At 29.2% G+C, this 17,019-nt stretch overlaps 1 protein-coding gene across 44 annotated transcripts in view; it reads left to right on the top strand.

Annotated features, from left to right (window-relative positions):
• Window positions 1–17,019, top strand: part of LOC139524252 (uncharacterized) — an 82,982-nt gene that overhangs the window by 21,434 nt on the left and 44,529 nt on the right. For 15 of the 44 annotated variants that reach the window (XM_071318944.1, XM_071318958.1, XM_071318937.1 and 12 more), the window contains 11 exons: window positions 325–457; window positions 1,617–1,730; window positions 3,085–3,231; window positions 3,872–3,955; window positions 6,225–6,308; window positions 6,719–6,877; window positions 7,870–7,932; window positions 11,418–11,501; window positions 13,902–13,985; window positions 14,995–15,069; window positions 15,601–15,621. In XM_071318944.1, coding sequence (XP_071175045.1) covers window positions 325–457; window positions 1,617–1,730; window positions 3,085–3,231; window positions 3,872–3,955; window positions 6,225–6,308; window positions 6,719–6,877; window positions 7,870–7,932; window positions 11,418–11,501; window positions 13,902–13,985; window positions 14,995–15,069; window positions 15,601–15,621 — 1,048 coding nt within the window. Of the gene's footprint in view, window positions 1–324; window positions 458–1,616; window positions 1,731–3,084; window positions 3,232–3,871; window positions 3,956–5,337; window positions 5,670–6,224; window positions 6,309–6,718; window positions 6,878–7,869; window positions 7,933–11,417; window positions 11,502–13,901; window positions 13,986–14,994; window positions 15,070–15,600; window positions 15,622–17,019 lie in introns of those variants that run through there. The other 29 variants (XM_071318947.1, XM_071318964.1, XM_071318942.1 and 26 more) reach the window with 16 other exon arrangements.

Here is a 17,019-nt window from a genome sequence, read left to right as displayed (position 1 = left end):
CAAAATCGTAAAAATTATTATCACATTTAAGTGTAAAATGACAAAATTGCAATAATAAATGCACACAATTATTTCTGAATTTACAGGAATACATTCTGATAAAATGCTGAGTGTGATTAAAGATATGTTCAACTGGCCCCTAACCTTACTCATATGTTTTCTAGACTTTTGTATAGAAGATAAACAAAACATTGTCAAAATAATGACAAACACACATTCTATTCAAATTGATATTTGAAAATTCTTTTTCTTTAAAAAGAAAAGTTGTCCTTCAGATTATTTCTATGCATAATGAACTCAAATTTCATATTGTTTGTATTTTAGAAGGAATTCTGAAGGTGCCTTTGAAGAAAGAATTCGAGAACTGAATGAAAAATTACGGCGGAAAGATGAGCAGATAGATTCCTTACAAAGATCTCAACCACAAAATACTTCAGTCAGGGCTTCCCAAGATGAAGTATGAAAAGTTATAAATATCATAGTCACTTTAAATATTACACATACTGGGGATTCATTTATTTTCGTGGGTTCCAATTTTCGTGGATTGAGGAAAACTTACATATTCATGGATATTTAAATTCATGGTTTTGGCACAGTCGGCATACAATCCTATAGAAAATTTGTATTTCGTTGAACTTTTAAATTCATGGTTCCATTGTATCCACAAAATCCACCAAAATTGGTATCCAATGAAATATAATGACTCCACAGTACATTGTGTTGTAAATTTGTTTGACCATGAATCAACCATATAGGAGCATTATACATGTTATAACTTTTTTGTGAACACTATTTCTTCTACAGTTTGCTTAGTTCAGACATATTTATTGGTCATCTTTACAAATATATCATTATAAAAAAATCTGTTTCCTTGATATACCAATTCCAAAGAAAGAGGAAAATATTCATAATTTGAATATAATGAATATACAACTAAAGAAAAAGAGAAAGAGAAAAACACTAAGATATCGGGTCATTTTCGCTTATTTTTGCAGATAAAACAAAATGGACGAAATAAATTCCGCCAAATTAAAAGTGTACATGCAAAGGTATTGATAAAAGTTTTCAATCTGCCAAAATAATAATCGCCAAAATATTTTGTATACCTTATTGAACGATATAGAAAATTTTGCACCCGCAAAAATAACCTGCTATACAGTTCTACACAAATATCTAGATAAAATGCAACTTAGTCAAAATAACTGTATATCTCTTGCAAGAATATTTGTTCTTTTCAAAACTATCCTTGTTCTGGTCTAAAATTAGAACTGCTTGTGATCATGAGGCAAATAAGTAAGTTGGTACTTTAGAAGCAGAAGAATAGAAAGATTAGGTAGCGGTGGATAGTTTATGATTCTTAGCTTCTTAAAGGATCAGCAATTTAACTAAGATTTGAGTAAAAATATAGTATATATGCCAATACACATAATTAACAGCGCCTGGGATGTTTCATAGCCTGACCTGTTTCGGTCCAAATAGACCTTCATCAGAGGCAGAATGGTGGATTAATGTTTGCACCCTATTTATATAGATGTGGTAACCGGCAGTTCAAAGTCAACCTTATTGACTAAGATTTGAGATTGATAGATTGATATCTGTGTAAAATTGTTTTACAGAAAACAGGAGAAAAAGATCCATTTCGACAAATAGCTGAACGTGACTTTACCATTATGCAGATGAAGAACGATTTACGTAGAGCGGAACAAAAATCAGAAGATCTGACTGCTGATGTAAGATTTTATCATTATTGACCACAAAATTGATGATTTGAATTGGCATTTGAAAAGGAAAAGATATTTTATATTATTGTTAAGAAAGAATTTATTTATAGAGACCTGTTTAATTATATTTAAGTCTAGGAACAAATTTTTGATGTGGATGGGGTAGGGGGCCACTAAATAAGTTGAAGTTGATATGTTGTTAAATTTCATCCTAAATTATCAAAAAGTATCTTTTCCATTAACCTAATGCTGAAGTCTACACATGTACACTCAACATGCTCAATATTTTACTTTAAATTCAGTACAAGTTTACATTCAATTAGTATGTAATAAGTACCATTTCATGTTCATCCTCATGTTTTTTTAATTTTAAAAGATTTGCTGTATAAGTTCAAAGAGGAATGGGGATCTTCAGATATTATTATATATAGAACAAATGGTGTTGGATAATGTTTATAATCAGGCAAAATGGTGACCTCACAACTGCTTTATTTGTTTGCTTTTTAAAAGCCAGTTTACTGCATACTGCTCATAGTTGCTTCAATAATTTTGCTCATATGTCCATAGTCTGTCTGACTATGAAACTAGTTTAAAAGAAATTTTGGCAGAAAGTGCTGTTTTTGTACACATTTACAAACTTTAAATCCAAGGGTTATTCTGACTGATCTTTGTAACTAAGAGTTAAGTGAAAGACTGAAAACTAAGGAAACATTGCAAATACAGTGACTTGACTTAATCCACTTCATCCCAAGGGGGACATAAGACAAATACAGTACTTCAGAAATAATGTTGAATTAAGCTCAAACCGTTGTTTGTGATTTTTCTTATTAGACTATTCTTCATTTCTGATACAATGCAGTTTAAGAGGATGAAAATATGATTTATGAAAAGTAGTTAAGACAAAATGATGAAATTTACATGTGAAATTCAAAGAAATTCTATATAAAAGACATTCTATGAAAATTAATTATTGATTTCTTCCTTAATCTTCAAAAGCAATATTTTTTTGCAGTTTAAATGTAAATAGCATTTCCCGACATTCACTGATTAAACTTGATCATGTGAGACTTAAGTATTTATAAGAATTCTCTTTTCAGAATCTAAAGGACTATGGGTAATCGTGTTGTTCGTACACCAAAATGGAAATAACGTTACATCATTGGTTGTATTTCCATTGTTAAGAACGTTTTAAACCAGATCACAACATTTTGGTGTAGATTTTTCAAAATATTACCCAGAGTGCATTAGATTTTGAAACTACGAATTGATAAGACATATGTGTTTGTATGCAGTAAAGAATGGCTAGTCATGTGGTGTTTGTTCATTCTTATACTCTCATGCTTCATCTCTCTCTGGCTATCAGGTCTCAAATCGGGAACGCAAGATTTCATCCCTCCAAGCACAACTTAGTGACCTCCATAATCAGGTCTCTAGAAGGGAGGCAGAAATAGGAGCAGGACAGCAGACCATTAAATCACTCCAGGATAAACATCGTTTCTCTGCAGGGGAGGTAATAAACAATTGACAAATATAAATCTGTTAGATTGGCAGCTAGAACTTGTCTGACTTTTAGCTTGATACAGCTTGATACAGTGGCTTACATGTTATATATTTTATTTGGAAGATGAAAAAAAGAAATATATTTGTATTAGTTTACAAGTTTTAATATGTTTGTGTCAATTTACAAAAGCATTGCCATTTAGATATAAAGAAGCACACCAATTTTGATTATTTGAATTTAATTTTTTTTTAAAGATAGTTTTTGTGGTGTTTTAATTGGTTTCGTGTAGTATGTGTAGTAAGATTATTATTTGCTTTTAGTTTGCATGTAAATGTTTAATTTTATCAATCAGAACCAAAGGAAGATATAAAGTAGACTTAAATGCTTTTAGATAAGTGTGGATTTTGTGTTTAAAGTTTGGATCTCTGGTTTTTAAACTGTTATAATTTAAGTAGAATATAGAATGTATTTGGTGCTAGAATAAAAGAAATATACCTGAATATTGGTGGAGGGCTTAATTTTGAAGAAGAAAAAAAGAAGGCATAAATAGATTTCAAAAAAAGATGGACATTTTCTAAGTGGCAAATTTAGAAAAGGGGAAAAGTATGGAAAACAAGTAAATACTCATGATTTATACTTATGATTTCAGCTGGCAAAATCTGAAGAAACAATGAGACAACTTAAGCTGGATGTACAACAATACAAAGATAGATACAGTCAAACTAGCCAAGAGGTAATGTAATGTTTATTTTACACAGCAGGTGCTTGATGAATTTTACTGTCATAAAGTGTTTTAAGGTGTTGTGGCAAAATCTTGACAATCCTCATTTTTTTTCCTCCAGTCAATTTCTACAATAATTTAAATTAAACATATATATATATAGGAACAAAGGGGGCAATTTTTAAGACCCCCAAATACCCATAACTTAAAGATTTTCTCTTTATCATAATTTTAGGAGTTATATAGAAATTGGTACCATCCATATTTAATTGATTTGATTGCGTTAGATCTATCCCATCTGAGGAATTATTGGAACAGTTCCTACTTGCATGCTTATTGCTGAGATTTTTTTTAGGCCCCATTTATGGGCATTATGTTTTCTGGTCTGTGCATCCGTCTGTTCTTTTGTCCGTTCTTTCGTCTGTTTGTCTGTTCATCTGTGTGTCCTTCTGTTCTGCTTCAGGTTAAAGTTTTTGGTCGAGGTAGTTTTTGATGAAGCTGAAGTCCAATCAACTTGAAACTTAGTACACATGTACCCTATGATGTGATCTTTCTAATTTTAATGCCAAATTAGAGTTTTTACCCCATTTTTACGATTCACTGAGCATAGAAAATGATAGTGCGAATTCAGCATCCGTGTACTTGGGACACATTCTTGTTTAATATCTAAAACCTTCAATGAATAAAAATTATGATTACATTAATTTTTGATAATTTTAGATATCTTTATTCCCTGTTCTCAATCTAATAACTTAATAACAACCAGCTGTCATTCTGGATAAAGAACTGTTCATAGACAGTTAAATGCCACATCTAACAAACACATAATCCCACAACAATACCCTATTAGCAGTAGTCTGTGAAAATGAGGAATTGGTTAGTTAAATATATAAAGTCAGGCAAATATTAATTTAATATTTAATATTGAATTTGTTGAACCATATCATAGTATTGTTCAATGACAGGACATAACATTGTTTCCTTTAGTGTATTGGCATTTTAAAGCTGTAAAAATATCATTGTTGATAAATTTATTTTATTGATCAAATATTCCATAATTTTATCAGAGTTTTAAATCATTAATGCCATTGGGTTAAATTTCATATCGTGTTATCTCTGTTGACAGTATAGGTTACCTTATAATTTCATTAAATTTTCTCTTTGTGAATACTTTGCCTGTAACGGTTTCTGATTTATAATCTGCGATAATTGAAATTGTTAAATTTAAATGCTGAAGATGACATAAAAAAGATATATATTTTACAGTATAAAGAAACTCCATTTATTCCTAAGAATTGTTTTCCAAAATCCCTCTTTGCACCTCTTTAAAATCCAATCTAATTTTGTCACCTAATTTTATATTTCCACATGCAGCATTTTTTTTTAAATACTCCAGTATAACTTCAAATATATCAATAGTAATAAAATAGTTATACAGTTAAACCATTCATGAGTCTGTGAATTAAACTTGAGAATGGGTTAAGTTACTAAAATTCAACCACTATTTACTTAAAATGAATATTTGATCATTTTAATGGGAAAAATATACAGGATGTGATTAAAACATGCAACATGATGAATAGACTAACGTTAAAGACAAACTTAAAATGGCAGTGTAGATATTATTAAGGTGGTTTGAAGGACATGTTTTGGGACTTGACAATGGCAGTGTTTATATGAAATGAGTGAGAGGGAATATCTTCATCAAGATCAATCTCTTTTCTGGGTAAGACTGAGAAATTGTTAAAATGCAAAGAAATTTTTAGCTGATTGGTGCTTATGCTATAACTTCTTGCTGTTAGAGTCAATATATATACAATATATGTATGTTGTTAGAAATATATAATTTATTTGTATGAGCTTTAGAAACAGGACGAAAAGTGAGGCTCAGCGTACCGCGAAGAGGACCCCAAAATAAACTGGTTAGGAAACAGAAATATTCATATTACAAATTGCTCAACGTTGAAGTGGGGTAACAGGAGACTTTATTAGCAAAAATTTATTTGTATACCTGTTATTTGTTCAATAGTTGGCTAACTGCAGGATATTTTTTTTTATTTAATGCATAATCGATGCTAAGATATATTATATTCATTTGTACATTTTGCACTCCTGACATCGACTCTGCCCAAAAAAATTCAGAAAAAGATAGGTACAATTCTGTTCATTTGTTAAGCTGTTTGTTGCTGTAATTTCAATATAATCCAGTTGCAGAATATGTTTAAATAGGTATAACTTTAAGACAAATCAAACAGCATTGTAAACTTGTTAATCCTTTTAGATCCCCCATTATGAAAGAAGGTTACGATCACTGGAAGCTGATCTTCAAGAATCCAAGGAACATAGGAGAAAAGCAATGGAAGAGGTAATCTTACTAATAACATTTATTTTAATTTAAATTTCTTTTTGCTGCAACAAAACCATGCAGCTTATACCTCTCAGTTAGTATAGGTGTGATGAATTTTGTTTTAATTTTTGCTGGGCAGGTTTAACATAAATGAAATGAGGCAGAATATTTGAAAAATATACCGCAACTAATTTATATGCAGATATTTTATTTCACATTTAGCCCTATTTATCCCACTCAGCAGTTTTTAATGCGATTTTCAAATCCACTAGATGTAGATAGATAAAGAAAGATCCAAGTTTTAAATTTTTGAGACCAATTTATATTTGTTTTTTTTTTTCTACTCTTGAAAGGAGCAAAAATAAGTCGGTTGATAGTATCAGAACTCAACCATTGGAAGTTCATTGTATCTTCATTTATCCTCACAGATTGGAATTCTGCAAGATAGAGTAAGGGATTCTCAAGTCTCAAAGAAAGATCACCATGACATTTTGAAATCTGAGTTGGCAAGAAGAGACGAGACTATCCAGAAATTAAGACGGGATGTCCTTGCATTGCAAGAGAAAAGAGATGCCGCAGTTTCAGAGGTATAATTTTACGAATTTTTAGAATCCAATTATATAATACATAATATATATTTGCAGTTTGCTTTGAAATGTAATTTTAGTGTAGAAAAGTTCAGTGATGTATATGATGCATAAATTCATGTTTCTGTGACTACCTATCAACATGAATTAAATATTTTATGAAAAATCAGAAAATCCAAGAATGATGAAGAACAAAATTATTTTTATTTTTTTTATGTAAGAAAACTTCAGTATTTCATTGTTTTAACTTAAAATTTAAATCCAAGCAGAGACCAGTATGTCTCTCAGTAGAGCTTTCACCTTTTAAAGAAAATTATGTTAAGAATGCAATGCCAAATAAAAACAAACACTATTGTTAGATCTGAATACCATTTTCTTGAATATGTAAATATTGCCCCAAAAATTGTAATAGAAAATCATTTTATAGGATTTGGTTGTTTTTTTTTACACATGAAGTTAATTTTAGTCAGTAAATGATCAAGCAAGTATATTTTTTTTTAACTCTTTTTTTTTGTATTTTGTATTTAATACAGATTCATGAAAAATCAATAATGAATATTAAAAAATTGAAAGTTTGCTATACATATAAAAAGTATATACTATGGATTCATTATTGGTGGAATGCAAATTTTCATGGATTTTGCAGGTATAGCTGGACACAAAGTTAAATGTTAAATGAAAATTAAAAGTTTGTACTTGACTTTGGCAAAACCATGAAAACAAATATCCTCCAAAAAACATTATTGCCTAAATCCATGAAAATTGGTACCATTGAATATAAATGAATCCACAATAATTAAAAGTGTAAATAACCATTCATATGTGTTCTTTTTTATACATGTACCTGCAAATTAATCGTGCTTTCTTTGTCTTGAAACGTGACATGTTTGTTCATGATATAAGAAGTACTATACACATATACAATAGCTTATGTATTGTTTTGAACGTTTTGTGATAAGCTTTGCTAGACATTTATTGCCTAATTATTATAGCTGGATTCAAAAATACACTCCCTTAACCAGACTGAGGACCAGAAAAAACTTAAGGAGGAAGAGGTAAACCAACATTTATAACCAGAAAAACATTGCTTTTCCTGCACCTAACACATGGCTGGGAGACTGGCTTACTTACCTCCCTTGAATTATGATGCATGTAGTTTTCAATCTCTGAAACAGTCATAAGTTGAAACTTTTTTGGTTTGGTTTTTAATCACTAATTGGTCATTTATTTTGTAGTTAAATCTCTGAATATAGGTTGTTTTTCTATTGTAGTTAAACCTGTTTAAACCTAGCTGACAATGTATGTCAGGAACCTTGCTTTACTTAATAAAAGCAATAAAATTGCCAGTTTTTTTTTTAAATCTAATTTTTGAGATTAAGTCTTGATAATTTTTTAAGTGGATATTTTATCCAATTATGAAGTTCAAGATTTCAAGTTACAAAATCATGCTGTTTTAAAATGAGAAAAGGAAGGAAATTCTTAATAGTTTTTGTGCTACATGATCTTTGTGTTATCAAATAAATTTGATTTGTTTTACATTCAACAGTTATTATCAGAGGTAATGAACATATTAAGTTATAATAATGTATGTTTACCACTATATATATAAAATGCAATGCATGCATCAGCACATGTTAATTTTTAACCATAGACAATATAGTGTAAATAAAAAAAATATCATTTGTTTCAAATTTAATAATGATGTCAATTAAAAAAATAATTGAAAATTCTCTCACAAGTCAAGCACCATTTTAAATATATTAATCTGTGTGATCTTGTATTTTGCACCTTGTGTCATTCTAATTACTTTGAAACATTGGATTAGAGCAGTGATCCTTAGGAGAATTGAGTGGAAATTATTGGTATCAGAAAAACAGAAGCAGTTTTCGCCACCTACTCAAACACTAGGGCTCATCTAATCTATTTTGTAGACATTCTGTAGGTCAAGTCGTATTCATTGTCATGAAATTATTTGACATATTTATATAACCAATATTATATTGTGATGAATTTTGATTGGCATATTGAAGTGGTAAATGTTCCATGTCCCATACCTTCAAACATTATTTAAACAATGTCTGCCTTTGAGAAGAGGTTCTCGGTATAAATAATAACAGGTGAAGAGATATTATGATCTGTATCAGAGATTGTTTTTTCCAACAGATTTTGTTAAACATTTTTTTACTTTTTGTTTTGTTTTAATTTATATAGACTAACCCAATATTAAATTACACACCACTCACTGATTTATTTGCACAGCAGCTTCATATTAATAGTCTTCATTGCACTGCACCTTTATACTTCTTAAAATTCCTGCTCTGTCTGGTTTTAGTTTAATGCCTGTCTTATACAAGTTTTCATGGATTTCATGGGTAAAGATTAACCAGGAATTCAATTGTTGAATGAATAACAAATTGTCTATAGCCTTTTATGCAGACATTGGCAAATTAAATAACCATGAAAACTAAATTTTTCATCAATCGATAAAAATTAGTTTCCGCGAAATAATAAATGAATCTTCAATACCTTTCCTTAATCAGTGCAGAAAATGCAGATATCATATCTTGTAAAGAAACTTTATGGTTTTTAGATCAAGAAAAATCACACGAAGGACAAACGTCTGTGAACTTTGGTCCCATTTCAGTAGACAGAATTATAAATTGAATAATTATCATGTATGAGCTTCTAGTTGGGGAAATGTTTCTCTTAAAGTCTGAATGAAGTATACATTTTTGTGATAGGTCAATAACATCACAGGCTCCTGTAAATAAAAGATAGAATGAACCCTGAACTTTTGTTCAATTTATGTGAGACAAAATAATACTATTAATAAATAGAGAAAAGGTGAAATGTTCCAAACTGATATTGCACATATCTTTGTAGTATTTTGAGATTTTCGTTTGTTTTACCTTAAAATAAAAAAAAGTGTTGTGCTACTGGTTTGCATATTGTGAAAATTATTTAACTTATCAAAACTGTCTCTTGTGAGAGTCAAGTGAATATTATTAAAAAAAATATATCCAAAATTTATCATTTTATTTATGAATACATGATTTTATATAAAAATTTTATAAAGGTTTATACATGTAACAAGTTATTCAAAATGAAATCAGTAATTTTCAGAAAGTTATTTATCTAGAGCATATTTGTACAGGAATAAAAAATGCTGTCAAAAGATAAATATGTGTTAATCAGTACATTGAATAATTAAATGGAAATAACTTATAAGTATTAACTTGTCAGATTCATTTTAATTGCTTTGTTTATTTATGGAGTCTTAATTAACTTACCTGTTGTGATACTTTTGACCCAATTATAGATAGCATTAATTGACTGGGCCATTTAATTAATGAATTGTAAGGTGGGGGTATAGATAAAATATCTTAACAACGTTGTCAACCAGAAGCATAAAAAACAAGATGGAGGACAGAAGGGATAAGGTCCCTTTTACAATTCACCAAAAGGTAGATTCTGTTTCTGTTGTTTATTTGTCCATTTCTATTTTGAAATTGATTACATGTTAATTTTGTAGGTTAACCAGATGTATAGTTGTCTTTGTATAGTGTTATTTAGATCTTTATCAACAATGCATTTATATAAATTGGATCTAAACAAGTTCATACAAATATCTTGCTTGGGTATGCAGATATGAATTGTTTACAATTTGCCCTTGAGTTCTTTAATACATGCACACAGCTGTAACACATTGAAAAATTAGGTATTTTTATCGAGAAATTCTTAACCTACATGTAGCATTTATTGCCTTTTAATTTCATGTAAGAAATATATTTATTTCATATTGTTTACTGTTTATATCACCAAATTAATTTTAAGATGAATAAAATTACAGGAAGGCACAAGTTTTAAAATGCTACATTGCATTTGCCATCATAAAATCAAAATAGCTTTTGTCTCTGCTTGTGAAACAAACACATGCTATACAACTTGAAAGCACTCAATAAATACATGTTTAATAATATTTAGTTTTAATATCATTTCAAGTTTTGTTTATACATTATTTGTAATTTAATTCTGAAATGTGTGCTGATCAGGTAATTATGAAAAAAATATCTACACATGGAATTTGAAAGAGGCAAAAACAAAATGTGCATGTTCATAAAATGCTGTCCCTCAGTGACATTTAGGTTGTTACCATTTTAAGGTTGTAGACCTAGGTTAAGGGAAATAACTCTTAAAGTCATCAGTACGTTTGTGTCAGCCATTTTCATAAATATGTTCTAAGCTTCTTGGATACATAGATTATTTCCAATCTGTTTCAGGTAAATGCTAAAAATTCATTGACGAAACTTGACTTTTACAAACGCATTACTGATTTAAAGAGTTATCTCCCTGAACCAAGGTCTACCCCCTTAAACATTGTATCGTTAAAACAAATAATGTATTTGGTGGATTATTTAAAACATTTTGTTAAATAAGTGTATTATTTTTTAGTAAACATGTACAATTTTTATGTCTCATTGCTATTAAAGTGAATTATAAGGAAGTTTGCTGATTTGGAATAATGTTGTTCTATTTATAGATGCACAGATTAGAAGCAAGATGCAAGGTTGCAGAAGAAGAAATTGAGTCACTGAGGAGAATGAACGAAAATTATAAATCTGATGTAAGCAATCACACAATATCACTTTTATAGATATACTTAAAATCACTATGACCATCAGATGACCATATATAATAACATGTTAAAGCTGTTACTCCAAGTCAGAATACAATATCACAACATTTTTGTTTGTAAATAGACCTGTGTATTGCAACCGCAATGGAAACCAAAGTGTAGAAATTTCACTATTAGACCACCACTTTTTTTAACAGTAAAAATGTGACTTTAGCTTGGGTATGACCAGGGGTGGATCTATTTAAAAATTACAGCTATATCAAACAAGTCTTTACAGAGACACTTCTCTAAAAAGGGGATGCAAATGTATATCTTTTCTTCAGCTATTTAGCCACTAGAAACAACATTTATACGAAAGCAATGAAACATTTACTTCATTTATTATAACATATTTCTTGTTTTTTAATATAGCCTAAATTTCTTAAAAAGGATGCTGTATTCTGACTTTTAAATAATAAAATCCACAGTTTGAAGTAGAAAGTTCTTTTTACATAATAAATATATGCTTAAATAAGTTTTCCCTGTAGATCTATTACTTTAGTCATAGGGTTTTTTACTTTGCTAGTCATTCTGTTATAAAAGACTTTTGATTGAAAAAAATATATGACCAGCTTTGTTTCATTTAATGTAACAATAAGTAATTACTGTTGTAGAAATTTACAAGACCATTTGAAAAACTTTGCAAAACACTGTATTATTTATTTATATGATATGCATTGACCGGGAATTCATAGCTTTAAGTGGGTGCAAATTATCCTGAATAAATTGGGAACAACATAGCTTTGATTGCACAATTACTTTAGTAAAATAGCATTTGCTTAATACCTCATTTATTTGTAAAATTGTGTTTTGTGTTATGAATTCCCAGTTTTAAGGTCCTGCATGGTTTTGTTTGTTATAACAGTTTTTTTTTGGTTCCTGTTCATTCCCTTGAGAGACCTAATTAGTCTGTGTTGATAATTTTAACAATTTATCTAAAAATTATATTGGCTCAGTATTAGAATGAGCCTATAGAAAGAGTTTCTAAACACTGCATGGATGTGTTCGAGTGTTGTATTTTTTTTATAAATTGTTTAGATGCATACTTACCATAGCATATATTAGTGTACAGATAATTAAACATTATTTTCCCAGATTCTATGTAAGGGTGGAACTAACTAAAGTTAAACTTACCCATCACAACTTAAAGTCATAAGAAACGAGTGACCGGTGAAAAATAATGTTCTTCCAATTCTTGAACTAATGCATACAAACATCCTAAACTTCGTCTTCTGTGCTCGAATTTATCATTTTTTTCGTGTAAATTTCGTATAATTGTCAATTTTTTTTCTCAATCGGTCAGTGTTGTTGTGAAAATATGGCAGGTAATTAAAGTTCGTGTTTTGAAGCCGAAGTTTAACGATTGTCACCTGTTTGTCAACAATTGACGAAAAATAAACAAAAAAGCATGGAAATTGAGCACGTGTTTAACATGTAAATTCAGATAATAGTTTATTTTAAGGACATCCATGCGTATTGTGGTCACCGGATTTTTACGAGATGGGTCACACTGAGGTCACCTTGCATACGGAAAATATGTCGGGGGAATAGCTTGCTGGAAGGAAGCTATTCAAATAAAGTAAACTTCTTCTAAATATGAATAAATTAAAGAATTTTCTTCAGAAAAAAGTATATGTACATAAGTTTTATAATGAAAACTATCCATTGAGTTATAAAAATCATATGCATTATTTTTTTTTGATTTGAGGTTTCTTATGACTTTAACATCATTTTGGGAAGCCAGACTGATCGATATCCGTAAGGGTTTATTAGGATGGTTTGGGAATCATTATTTTAAATGCCATTTTGGGAGTTTTGACACAAAACTTATGTTTATTTGAAACCAATTTTAGTAGGGCAATCTTTATGATATTGTAAATTCTGCTTACTTATTTTCCATTCTTATTGGAAAGAACTTTTTGTCCGACTTTTAGGGAATGCTAGAAAAAGCCATGGGTATAGAAAGGTAACTTTGTTTCTGTGATAAAATTTACATTGAGGTCCGCGACCATTTGTATCCGAAGAAAATTAAACACATAAATTGTTTCTGTTGTAAGTTGTTGTTTTTTTTTGTGGGGGGGGGGGGGGGGGGGAAAGTGAAAGCAGTAAATTAAAATCTTAAAACTAGTTAAGAATACCTTCTATAATCTTAAAATGTAGACTAATAATATTTATTTCCCACTATTGCTTTTAATAATTTTCCTTATTTATGCCTCAATTAGTATTTGTTCTATATCTTGTGTAATCTCGTACTTAAAAAATCACGAACCTAGGATGAAAATTTGTGTTAAATTTGTTTTTGGTTAAAAACCGAAATGATATTATAATTAGTGAGAATTTGTTACATAGGCCAGTGCAAACGTAACCAAGGTAACTCGAGCAGAGGCGGAGCAACAAACGTTGAAAGCCCAACATGCCGAATCTTTGGCACAGGTAGAAAAATATATAGAGTGTTTCACACAGCTTCAGTGTAGTTAGCTTATAGCTTTTTTATGTTGTGGGTGCATGATTCAACTATTGATGTGGTTTTTGATTGTAAAACTTTTTAATTTTAATATTTAATATGGCAACAGTAGTCTTTTTACTTTGGCAAAAGAATAAGTAAGTTATTTAGGCCAAGTGGAAATTTATTTACTAGTTTTATTTTAGTAAAAAGTATAAAGAAAAACATGAATATTGAAGAGAAGAAAATAATAAGCTACAAATTTCACAGTCAAATCTAAACTAAAAATAACATTTGATATATAAGAAAAGATAGAAATTCAAAATACAGATTCCTAAATTATATTGTGATAAAATTAGCTTTCATGCTTGTCACCTTATGCCAGATGAGCATAGATTGAGCACATGTGCACGTTTATTTTATTTAATTTACTAATGCATGTTTAATAGTCTTAACCATCACCCTGTTAACTGTCGTGGGTGTAGTGTTCACATGTTATTATTTAAAATTATCTCTTTTAGAGAAATCACTAAAAGGGAGATAAATGTTGTCACAAGGGAGATAATTCACTCCAATCTAATTGCATGCAAAACTATTCATAATGGAAAATTTAATATTTTACATTAATTATATTGACAATAATGATTATAATTACCTTTTATAGATTTTTGATTCCATCTATCCTTTTAACACCAGCTTGCATGTTGCCGACATATTTTTCAGCTGTGTCTTCTGTGGAATCATTCCCTTGCCATGCATGTTACCTGGCAATGTCTGCTATATTTAGACCTTGAACAACTGGCAATCCTGATTCTGCATTTTCGTAAAAGTTTTTGAATATGAAAGTATAGAAATTTGTTTAACGCCTTTAAAAATGAGCTATGGATAATATTTCAAAGAATAATTTATTTGAATTCAAATTTATCACATTTCACATGTTTAATAATCTGGACCTGCCATCATCGCAAAACGTTAATATCTTGTGTTTTGTGTTTTCAGGTCCAGAAACTGACAACTTCTTTGAATAAATTACAGAGTGCTTCAAAAGATACTAGAGATGCTCTGACTGCTGAGGTAAACATCATTCAAGATTCTCTCGGTCTGTACAGATTTAAACATTTTGGACTCCTCAAAAGTCAACACAGAATACATTCATACATTGCATGCAACAATCTTCCTTGCAAATTGTCAGCTTAGTTTTATTTTAGATTATTAAAAAATGGATTGATTTTACCTTAAAATTGCTTGAATTTAGGTTTCATAAACAATATATTTAAACTGAATAACTCTGATTTCAATTTAAAAAATTTTAGTTTGCAAGAAAGTTTGTTTACATGACTGATTGCTGGTGTATTTACTACAGATGTGCAGCTCCTTGTTGTTGCTATGTGTCTAGTTTAACTGCTTTTAATGTCAAATATAACCAGATATTTGGTGTAGTATCTTTTTGAGTTTTATATGAATTTTGATGTATTTTTAAATTACAGAAGATTAATATAGTTCAGTTTTTTTAATGTTTTATTTTTGAGTTAATGATTTAATAGAATGCTTTTAATATATTTTAATAGAAAAAATATTTTAACAAATTTGACAATTTTTTCGTAGTATGGTTCTCATCAGTATGGTGTAAGTGGTCACTTCTTCTCTTTCGCTTGGCTTACAGTTACTTCTACAGAACAAATAATACGCCATAACTTTGCTTTCTTACATTTTCATCTCATCTGAAATAGCTTGCTATAGCAAATTGACAGTGTTTAAGAAATAAGCTAGTCTACTATATGCACATATTCAATTTTACACTTTAATAACAATTGGATTAAATAATGAAAAAAAGAGAAATTTAAAGAAATGGGGAAAAAATCATTTGTCAACAAATCTAATCCTCATTTGAATTTTACAAAATTTACATATATTTTTTTCACATGGAAAACTCAATTTAATGATGATTTAAATGTTTTCTTTTAAGATCATTAAGGATTTCTAGCTGTTTCAGATGAGATTTTTATTTCATAAGATTCTAAGAATATATAAATATATCTGAACAATAGCTATAAAGGAATAAAGCATTATGTATAATGCTGTAGTTATTTTTAGGAATTGGCTTTCAGGGATTCCGGTTTCAATTAATAGACATAAGTTCCTATTTATGTAATATTAAAACAAGAGTTAGAAGTAATAGAATACCCTTACAATTAGAAAGGAGTTGTCTTTTCCTTAATGGCTGTTTATACTTTAACATGCTAAACTATTTGGAATTATTTAGCTGCATTTTGATATATTTTTGGAAGTTGGTTAAAAAACATGTAAAACAGGAACATATTAAAATGTGTTTAAAAAGTATTATGCAATCAAGGAGAATTGAACCTTGATAAAACTATCTTATGTAAAAATGAATATCTGGTGTTTTTTTGTTTAATTTTGCTAAAAGATACTATTTTGTTTTTGCTATAGATGTATAAACAGTCATTTAAACATACATACCAGTACCTTATGTATATCTAGTATGCTTTCTCCCCTATATAAATAACTCCTCATCAGCATATAGTAACAACCTATAGTGTGTTATAACAAATCTGCTTCAATTTTGAAAGATGAATGAAAATAAACAAGTCAGGATGTCTTTTATTATGTATATCCCAACATTTTTTGTTCAATAATAAGCCTGAAGTTTGTAATAAAACAAATTTTGTTCAAAACTTCATGTTATATTCCAATAATGATGAAGGATTTTATAAGGTCTGATTTTGGATCAATGATTTGACATATAAAGTTTACATTTGTTATTTATAATAGTATCCTGTCTGTATACAAGTATATGCACAATCTATATATAATTAAATTGGAAAATATTTAGTTTTAAAATTATAATAATTCAAATGTATCAATTCAAATTTGTCTGCCTGAAAAGTTGTAAAAATGAACACTTTTGATGTGAAGAGCCCTCTTATTATTTCATGTACAGATTAAATCCCAGTGCTAAATGTCGATGCTTTGAAAATTTAAAATATCTATGTTGATAGGTCT

This window comes from Mytilus edulis, chromosome 5 (assembly GCF_963676685.1).
Source record: "Mytilus edulis chromosome 5, xbMytEdul2.2, whole genome shotgun sequence".
NCBI lineage: Eukaryota > Metazoa > Mollusca > Bivalvia > Mytilida > Mytilidae > Mytilus > Mytilus edulis.
The sequence above is the reverse complement of the archived record's forward strand: the minus strand, read 5'-3'. Positions and strand labels throughout refer to the sequence as shown.